The sequence below is a fragment of the Rhododendron vialii genome, chromosome 5a (genome assembly GCF_030253575.1).
Source record: "Rhododendron vialii isolate Sample 1 chromosome 5a, ASM3025357v1".
In the NCBI taxonomy this organism is placed as follows: domain Eukaryota; kingdom Viridiplantae; phylum Streptophyta; class Magnoliopsida; order Ericales; family Ericaceae; genus Rhododendron; species Rhododendron vialii.
This window is the reverse complement of record NC_080561.1, coordinates 5,985,072-5,995,477: the sequence shown is the minus strand read 5'-3', so window position 1 is coordinate 5,995,477 and position 10,406 is coordinate 5,985,072. Positions and strand designations below refer to the sequence as shown.

At 39.8% G+C, this 10,406-nt stretch overlaps 1 protein-coding gene across 1 annotated transcript; it reads right to left on the bottom strand.

Moving 5' to 3' along the window:
• Positions 1-2,978: 2,978 nt before the first annotated feature.
• On the bottom strand, positions 2,979-9,977 carry LOC131325556 (protein MAIN-LIKE 2-like). Its single transcript, XM_058357875.1, has 5 exons — positions 9,370-9,977; positions 7,485-8,129; positions 7,200-7,367; positions 6,561-7,118; positions 2,979-3,370 (listed from the first exon to the last, which is right to left on the bottom strand). The coding sequence occupies exons 1-5, from the start codon at positions 9,580-9,582 to the stop codon at positions 3,245-3,247; spliced, it is 1,710 nt and encodes a 569-aa protein (XP_058213858.1). The 5' UTR covers positions 9,583-9,977; the 3' UTR covers positions 2,979-3,244.
• Positions 9,978-10,406: the final 429 nt, after the last annotated feature.

Genomic DNA, 10,406 nt, shown 5'->3' with positions numbered 1-10,406 from the left:
TGGGATAATACTTGGTTGTATTTATCATGTATTTTGAATATGTGATAAGTCCTAAGTGTGGACTCTACAACTTTACATAATAAATATTAAGTGGATTCAACCACTTAAGGTGATGAGTCCTACAGGGACTCAAACTACTTAAGTGATAGAGATAAATAAGTCTTATATCTCTATTCTTCTCATCTATATATTCCGATAGCCTACAATAGAAAAGATATCAGTTGAATTTTCTCTCAGTTATCAATTAGTAGTCTCTCTCTCATAGTTCTCTCTAGGGCACCATCTAGCCCCTAGGGATTTGAAACGTGTGAAGTTTGTGGAGGACTCTAGTAGCCTCTCCACACCTGCGAGCAAGGGTTTCTAATATTTCTTTGTGCAGGGTGTGCGTATTGGTAGGGCTCGTAAGACAAGTCTTCAATCCGTTATTTTTGTGTAATCCGCAGCAGGTATTTTGTATTACCCGCATTATTTCCTAATAGATAAGTTAAAACATTTGGCGAAAATTCGGATAACCCTGTTCCTTATATCCCAATGCAATTCAAAGAATCACCAAGCACAAAACAGAGCAGGAGACATGGTCACGTAATCCTTCAAAATGGCATTCGCTCCCCCTCTCAATCCTCGCTCTATGCTCGCCCTCTCAATCCTTGCTCGTGATCCCGCACACGCCCCGGCTTATGAGGAAACCATCAAAGACGAATATAAATAAACACCATAAACAAAAGCTTCTAACCCCAGAATTGATCGATCGAAATGTAATGGACAAAAAAAAGGAAGGACGACTAACCATGGATGAGACAATAAGACCCATCTCGTTTGGAATGCTTTTACCATGTCTCAACACCCAGTATCTGTTTCCTAGGAAAGACGACGTCGCCATTGCCTCTCTCTCTCTCTCTCTCTCTCTCTCTCTCTCTCTCTCTCTCTCTCTCTCTCTCTCTCTCTCTCTCTCTCATACACAGGCAAAAGTGCGTGCATGGAACACAAGCGAGGAAAGGAAATCGAAAGTACATCGATGATAGGAAAACGCGTAAACTTCACTTTGACACCTTGTGGTTTGGGCGTAATGCGGATTGACCACTATCATTTTTTAAAACTTGCACATAACCATCCTCTCAAGTCTCAAATGTATGCCTCCCACGGAATTTAAAGAACTAAAGGAGCATGCTCAGCGGAACGCCGTTCTCACCGGAGTTGTATGTTTTTCAGCCTACTCAAGTGCAACCCATTTGATGTTTTTCAGCCTACTCAAGTGCAACCCATTTGGACCCAGAGGTTCTAACCATAGAGCACGCATATCCAAGGACCTAAATTTGGTAGGTCTTTGGACAGATTCCACTTTTCTTTCTTAGATTCCACTTTTCTTTTTTATTGTCAGATAGTACAAAAAGTAATGAAACAGGTGATTGTTCTTGAATCAATAATCAGGATTTTGGATGAATTGATTTTCATTTCCAAGAAAAAAAGAGTCTTTATTTTGACCATCAAAACTTCCCCCTCACCTCACCTCATGGAACATAATCCAAGCATATGAGTTGCCAAAAAAAAAAACAGGCATATGGTCCTGCATTTTTATGGCATAAACAACTACATTAGATTCTAACACCGCCAACTGATCTGCGGAAAACATGTTGCCGACAACATGGATAAAATCTTTCTTTCTTAATTTGGGATTTCGTGCTGATTTGCATCCACTCAGTTACATAAGAAACTTCAAAAAAGAAAAAGAAAAAAAGAGATTTATTTCTATATGCCTTGGGAGTAACAAAGAAAACGAGCTCTGAAAATGAATGCAAATTGTCACACAATCGTATAAATTTTCAAGGCCGCATAATGTATTGCTTATTGATGGCAATGAGGAGGCGATAGCTTCAGAAGATCTGCCAAGTCTACACAAATGCTGCTCATTGAACTATGGAATGATCGGATGATATCTAGAAGGCAAGCTGATAGAATGGGCATAGTAGGACTTCGATCTCAAAGGAGAGGATGCCATTTTCTTCTTTCTCAAGGGGAAGTCTAGAATGAACAATGGATCAAAGCTTTGTGAGTTGTGACCTTTCCCTTGGCGCATATGCTCGAAATATATACCATGGGCTGGAGGAGACAAGGAATCTCACCGTCCTCAATTACCACTGAGTGGTAATGTGGATGATCTTGGCGATGTTCACGGATTGTCTCCCCATCACCAGTCTGCAAACTACAAGCCAATGGATTTTTTAACTGGAAATTCATAGCAGATCTAGGGAGGCACTGCCACTCGTGTGTTTTCTTTAAATCACATTCATGCTTGGGTATGCCTATTTGCTAAGTCATCATCCTTGAGACAATTGGAATCGCAACAACTTGGGCATCATTAAATAACATGACTCGTCGTGTGTGTCCAAAATATACTATGCATAACGATTACTCTAATCGAAATCCTGAATGGTGTTCTGAGAAGCCAGAAAAATCCACATGGATTTATCCCCTGTCTACAAATGCAAGATCCATAACTTACGAAATTCATTTGGTATATCCCGTCAAGTTCATCCATCCATTGAGGGGGATCGGAGAAGAGCCAATGGAGGTAGTTTTCAAGAGTTAAAGGAGGGTTGCAACTTCACTGGAGGCAAGGGAAATGGAGTTTGAGGTCATCAAGAACTACTACTGTTCATTTCATGCTGAAAGTGAAGCCCCATGAACAAGGCATTGACCAAAATGCCATAGGATTTATCTGCTGCAGAACCAAGTTTGCGACCGCAATTTGTAATCTGGTGTTCTGAAACTCTTTCCCACAACAAATATGTGGCCGCAAACCTGAAACTTGTGGCTGCAACCTCTGATTTTTTGGCCGCAAGGTCTGTTCGCAGCATAAGTTTGACAGAACTTCCTCGCTTCTTTCGCATGCCCCAACGCCCATCGTCTCATCCAAACACAGCCATCAAGAATTTGTAGTATATAGCCATACTCATTATGGACTTACTATCGAAATCAAATTTGAGAATCCACGACTTTCATATGAGAAAAGGGTCATAAATCAGAACTATGGCATCAACTAGACTAATCGAAAGCAATAAGTGCGATTACCGTTCGATGCAAAATACAAAATAGGGTATAAACTGAGCATCATCATACAAATCATCTACCCTAACACTACGTACAAGCATAAAGGAAAGTAAAGAACTGAGTGCCACTGACGGGGCTTCTTGGCCAAAAGCCCCGAAGGTGAAGCCACGATACTAGCCAACTCTGTGTCCTCGTCCTACTCCTCATCCTCGCTCCCCAACTGAGGAGGTCTCACTGTCTTGTCCGTCATTGCCTGCTGTCGGACAAGGACTCTTAAGCCACTTATATTACGAAAGCACGCCTCCACATACTCCCGGGGCACCTGAAAAGGAAAACTGATCGGACCCATATTCCACATATCTTATCTTTCTACTTTAAAAAATCGGGGGCTAAATTGTTTCCCACACTTTTCATTCCAAATATAGCCTCAAAAGTAGAATGTATTTACAAATTACAATACAACGCTTCAGTTTTAGAACCCCTAGGCAAAAAGATCAAAATAAAACCATTTTTCTAAACATTGGATAGAAATCTTAGAAATAGTACTGCGAAACCAGGGAAATTAAAAAACCAAAGGAAAGAGACTTGCATTGTTCTAGATTTAATCATGTCTTACGTTGGACTCCAAGTTCAAAGCCCAAAGTTGATGAATACTTACAAAGTTAAAAATTGAAATGCAGTCTCATAGAGTAAGTGCAGAGAGTACTTCTAAATTAATGAGGAGTATTGAGGACTTGAACACGAGAGACGAGATAAATATAAAAGAGAAAATATCATATTAAAAGAGAAAATGTCTTTAATATGGGGCTAGTTCCCCTCACACAACAAATAACACAACTTTCGACACAAGATCTCAGCCATTCATTTCAATGGCTGAGATTAGAACACTCCCTCTCCTCCCTCTCTATCGTCTCACAAAATCCCTCCCTCTCCCCTTTCCCAACCACACACCCTTCCAGACCCCAGTCCAGCAGGCTCCTCCTTCTCCGGCACCTAAGTTATGCGTCCAAAAAAAGACAAATCATAAGTTATATGTTTAACTCTTGAACTAAGTTTTTACATTACGGAGTGACACTAAGTTCTAAGTCGTTAAATGTGTCTCGCTTGAGACACACGTGTCCTCAGTGTATCTCAAATGTGTGCCCTATTGATTTTATTGTATTCACTGGACAAGTCATTTAGTGTGTCCTATAAATATTCACATGTGTTGTTGGAGTGCCAGTATCCCCAGCGTTTCTTGCATGAATATGGCAATGACTTAGGTGTGTGAGTGCTTCTTAGACAAGATTACTGTTGGGTTTGCATATAAATAAAAAGACCTTCGTTTGGTGGATTTATATTTAAGATGATTCTATTACTGTAAAGCCAAATTATATCTCTCCCCTCCAAAATGATGCACAGCTTAACTTCTCAATACATAGCCTTCTCTTTTTTGTTGAATATTTTACTCTTTGGTCATGTGTTGATACGTGATAGCTAAGTAGTATGGACATTTCAAAGAAGGTGGAGTGTTCATGTCCTACGTGTCAACTCCGACACTTCTAGAATACTCTAGGACATTAATTGGGACAAGTATCCCACACTATTTTGGGGACGTGTTCGGGATTTCATAGGTATGTGTTACTGAGAAACTAACATATAGTAGACACTTCTTAGACGGTTACTAACATGTAATTAATTATGAAAGTTTAGAATGTGGCATATCACTTTCTTAAACAAGTTAGAAAAATATAATTGTTATGCTTAATCATATTTAAACGTCAACGAAAATGTGCAGATTAGTGCAAAGGATACGTACGTTTAAGGATTTATTGAAACTCGAGTCTGTTTAGAATCTTCATTATTTATTGTATCTTTTCTACTTTGTAAATTTGAAATGCAAACCTATGGTCCTATGTACACCTAACTAAATTACTGAATATACATAAATCATCGCATCCTCAATGTGTCCGGGTCATACATTTTAGAGTAATAACGTGTCCTCGTGTCCGTGTTGTGCCTTATGTATCTGCGTATGTGCTTCTTAACTTGATAGTGCATATGAACATGATATTTCTTGATCCACCACTAAGTTGTGTTCTTAAATGTTTAGTAAGGCACAATGAACTGGCAGGCTAACGTAGAAATAGATTACTAGAAGAATTGATAACTACGAAAAAGAAAAGATTAAGAGAAGCAAAAGTCAAGGAAAGCAAATCAATATTCAACATTCAATACTTAAGTCTTGCAAAAAAAAAAATTTACCTATGTTCTACATACCGAGGCAAAAAAAAGCCACCTTAGTCCAAAATGAAAAATATAAAATATAATTCTAACTTATTAATTTAAACTTTGAAAAAACATTGTAATCCAAATAAAATCATACATTTTCCACATCTCAAGCCATTCACCATGTATTGTCCATTAAGTTTAAAATTCTCCTTCTTTTGCTTCACACACATTGATTGGGATACTTTTGCGCTTAGGGTTATGGGGAGGGGAATCGCTAAGCTCCTTCGGAGTCAACACCGTAACGTATCTAAAGTTTTTTTGAACTGAATCACTCGCACTAAGTGGGATGTCTAAAAAAGTATCCATTGTAGTGTGTTGGGCGGTGGAGAGCGGATCACTAAGCCTTTTTTATCTTAAAATCCCTTAACATGTAAATTCAATTAACGAGACAAAACATTGAACATTCCAGTGGATAAGTTGAATTAATACTTCTTTGGGGATTCTAATTTATATGGGAGATCGTTTTGGAAAAACGATGATATTGTGTTCAAGGTGCTTATTGTCTATAGGTAAATTTTATGTGCTAAGCCGGTGAAGGCAAATTGTCCATGTGTTAAACTGTTTATTCGCATGTGACTATCCCCGGTTGGAGTTTGAACTGATAATATTGATAGTTATCATTCTGAATGGTTATTACAAGGTATGCAAAGGACCTTAAATGTCAAGGCAAAGAGTAGCATAAATGCCATAATCTAATCTTGTAAAAAGCACGACAATTGAATGTGTAGTAGCATATGATTTGGTAAGAGCTTGATGCAAAAATAGAATTTGATGAGAAATGGATTGTGATGGTTTAGGTCTAATTTTAAATGTTATTTTGAATTTAATTATTTTGTTCCTGGGTGCTAGCATGATTGCACAGTAGAAATTTAAGGTTTTGATATATAAAGAGAATCAAAATTTACAAAGTTATCTTCATTTGCTGGTAAATATGCTTATAACTGAGACAAATGGTTGTCAATTGAGTACTTTGGAAAGCAACTGTGTTCTAATTCAATAATAGTTGAGAAACCACGTTATTCCAAGATTACACCAAATGAAAAACGTGTCGAAATATCATTTCAAAAAGTTCAAATTGGGCATTTGTGTATGCAACTTGTGAAGGTCAGGAAAAATACTGCAAATTTCATAAACTAAACTTCCATAATTTGACAAACTCCACGTGCAGCACGTGCATCATTGCAAGTAAACATAAAAGGCAAGTGAAGACTGAAATTCAAGGTTGAAGAAAGGAAACAAACCTGTTGGACATTAGGCGGGAGAGTGAAGTCCCCGTGCTCTGGACTAGGAATGTCAATGTACCGCCTCTGCCCCGTTCTACTGTAGTAGTCCACTTGCCATGGCAACTGAGGAAGCTCCACCAAAAGAGCACCAATTGGAACCTCAGCTCCTCCTTCTGTTGGAGCTGCTTCTGTTGCCGCCGATGGCACAGTTACAGCATGTGGTCCTGGGGGAGGGCCTCTCTGAACTCTACTTACACCCAAGACAGGCGTAAGCCTCTGTACCATGTGCTCCTCGTAGTCCCCGGACTCTTCCAAAAAGGTGGCAGCATCCTCACCCTTAGTCCATCGCGCCACATCCTCTACTGTCAAGCTCCTCGTATTCAGCATAGAAGTGGGAATCGGTTTCGGCACCCTAAATACGTCGTAGCCTAGGGACTGTCTCACCACTCTCTCCCCCAGGTACCACTGTCTGCAAAATGGTCCCTCCAACAAAATCCTCCGACCATTGGCCTGTCCACTCCTCAATAAATCAGCGTGTACCACTGGATCAACCCCCGCCCATACATCCCAAATCACCTGCAGTTAATGCCAAAGATCGATAAGAATAGTTTTGAAGATTGAAAGATCCAATGAAACCAAAAAAAATTATAAGCTTACATGTTCCTTCATCAATTGGTCCAAGAAAAGACGATATGTCGTCAAGTTCTTCCTACCTTCCTTCTTTCCCCTAGAGTCTCGCGCCCACTTCAATCCTCGGGGGATCACCGAAGGGTCTGCATAGCTATTTTTTGGAACATGCATCCTCAAAAACTCGTAACTCCATATCTGCATTAAAAATGCATACTAGAAACCTTTAAACTAATAACGATGCATAAATGAGTAAAGGAAAGGAGCAAACAAGTGAAAGCAATAGGAACAAAGAACATTGATACAACGGTTTACCTCCCAAACCCGCCAGTATCCCCCCATACTCAATGTGGTCCCCCTGGAGATGGCCCCCATATGGCCATAAAGAGTAGCAAGTGCAGCACCTCCCCAATCGTAGTCCTTGACAGTGGACAAGTCCTTCATCCCAGCCAAATAGTGCAGGTGAACCCGACTATCCTTATTCGGAAACAATGCGGCCCCAAACAAATACAATAGGAAGGCTCGGGCCACGTGCTCATAATCCCTCTCCATTACACAAGGATGCTTCTTGAAAGTCTCGTAAAACCATGAGTAACGCACGGTACCTGTGTCAGTCATATCAGGCACCCGACCGAGAAAATAGACCAAAGCAGACCTATTTTTGTAAAGTCCAATATCAAATGGAATCGGATCTCCCCCAACCCGTATCCCAGTAATTGCCGCGAAGTCCAGAGGTGTTAGTGTAGCCTCCCCAAAGGGTAGGTGAAATGTATTGGTAGTATCCCACCACCTCTCGGCTAGGGCTGTAAGCTGCAAGCGATCGTTACTAGTCTCGCCTAGCAGCTGTACAAACCCCCCAAAGCCTGTGCCATCTACCAACTCCTTTGCTCTTCGGGGGAGTGTCTCATACCATTGTTTCACCTTCCCTGAACCCCCGAAGCCCCTGATGTAATCCTTTGCCTACAAGGTTTAACGATAATAGAAAAGGGAGTTAGCATATAAGTGGTAAATTCAAACAACATTCATGCATCATGCATCCAAACATGCACCCTAAAAGCATGGATTGGAATGGTCATGGATGACATGGTGACCGAATTCAGTAGTGCAAAAGTTCATCACACACCATAATCCTCGTTCCAAGCATTCACGCATCCTAAGCATTACAGTAGAATAATAATGACAGTTAGTCGTATCTCATGGATCAAAAGCATAAACAAAGCATAAACAAGGCTAAAAAGGGCTTAAAACATACATAGGGGCAGTATTATTTCAACGTCTATGATCTACCCATAATTCGAAGGAGTGTTCGAAGGTTAGACGCAGCATGCAGCGTCCTCAGGTTTAAAATCATCACTCAATCCTATCAGTTAGTCCATGTTTTCATCAAGAAAATTTGAACATTCAGGTACATTCAGAAAATAAAACAATCATGCATCATAAGAAACGCATTAGCGGAGTTATGTGTCTGTAAGACTTCATCTCAATGGCGGAGGGAGAATAGGACGAGCGGGGGCACGCGCCCCCACTCAATTTTTTTTTAAATTTAAGATTTTAAAATGTATATTTTGTATTTTCTCTAGTTAAGTATTTCATAATTGTATTTTCTCTAGTCGAATATCATTTCATTCTCAATTTATTTTCCACATATTTGAACATTGTCATTATACCGGCGAAATGAGATATCTAATGTGAAAAATAGCCACCACTTACTATTTGGAACTCTCTAATGCATAATGTCTAAAATTCAAAAATGCCTAAACCATGGGTTATATGTTTTATACTTTAGCAAATATTAATAATGGGAGCAATAATGCTAAATATTGTGTAGTGAATTGCTTTTAGACTTATCCGCTAAGACAATTCAAGTAGTTTGATTGTTTTTATATTCTTTGTATTTTACTATATTAAAAAATTATGTTAGGTTTTTCAATTCTTAGCACAAATGTTTTAACATTGCTTAAAACGAAATTTTATGGTTGAAATGTGTTTAAAAGGTGCCCCACTTACATAGTTTTCTGGCTACGTCACTGTCATCATGAGAGCATATAATCAAGATCCATCACCATGCATGTATCTTCCTTTTTTACTTGTTTTTCATTCCTCCTAAATCTAATAGCATTTCTCGTTCTAGGAACGAAAGCAACTGTCATGATAACACATTGGACCAAGTTTAATTTGAAAACCTTGAGAGTTTTTTTACCTCTTTGTTCTTCACTGAGAAGTGTATCTCCGGCTCTCGTGGCACTGCCTCGTTGTCGAGTATCCTTGCTTTCTTTTTCCGGTGCTTATTTATCTTCCTTGATTTCTGCTGGTACAGCTTTAGACCCACCGGCTCGAACTCATGCGGCAGAGGCCGGTACTCGTCCGGATCGAAAGCCGGAACCACGGCGGAACTAGAACCACCTGCAGCCATGGCCGCGAAGATAGACAAGGAACACCACCACAACCGGAAGCTTCAACCCCTGATTTCGCGACCCTATTCCCCCGAGAAAACCGCCAACTGCCGAGAGAAATCCCAACCCCTAATTTCGAAAAAAAATCCTCAATCTTAAAATCCTAGCTCCCAATCCAGTCACCACCACCACCACCACCACTGCTGCCCACCAACACCGCAGAGAGAGAGAGAGAGAGAGAGAGAGAGTGGGAGAGAAAAGTTAGCGTTTTGGGGCTTATTTGTCACGCCGCCAGACATTTACCAACGCAAACTCCATCTGGGCATAAAGAAAGTGGCCACGATAAAACGAACATAAAAAACCTTCCGGCCCGTCTGGAACGTAACCCTCTGTTTGGAATCTGAGGGAAGTGGAAAATTTCAGTCTGCTACCATTGAATATGAACCCTTAAATTGAAAAATATGTAAATCACGGCATTAAATCAAAACCAATCATAAAAAGTATGGTGAATTTGTTAAAAACGAGATAGTTTTATTATTTTTTTTGTCAAAAAAATTGCAATATTACTTACCATATAAACAGGGTTTTTTTTAAAAAAAATTTTCTAATATTGTATGGTTAGCGGGGGTTGGTGATACGATATTAGTTAACAGGGGCTCAGAGGTTATCCATAGCCCGGAAACTCTAAAGGGCCCAAACCCCGCTCCTCTTGGGGCCACCCCAGAGGGAACATGAACTTACCAACTATGCTAGTTTACCATTTACTAAAGCAACACTCGTTATTTTACATGGATACACTTACTACATTGGATGACTATATTCACTACTGAGATGTTTTGACAAT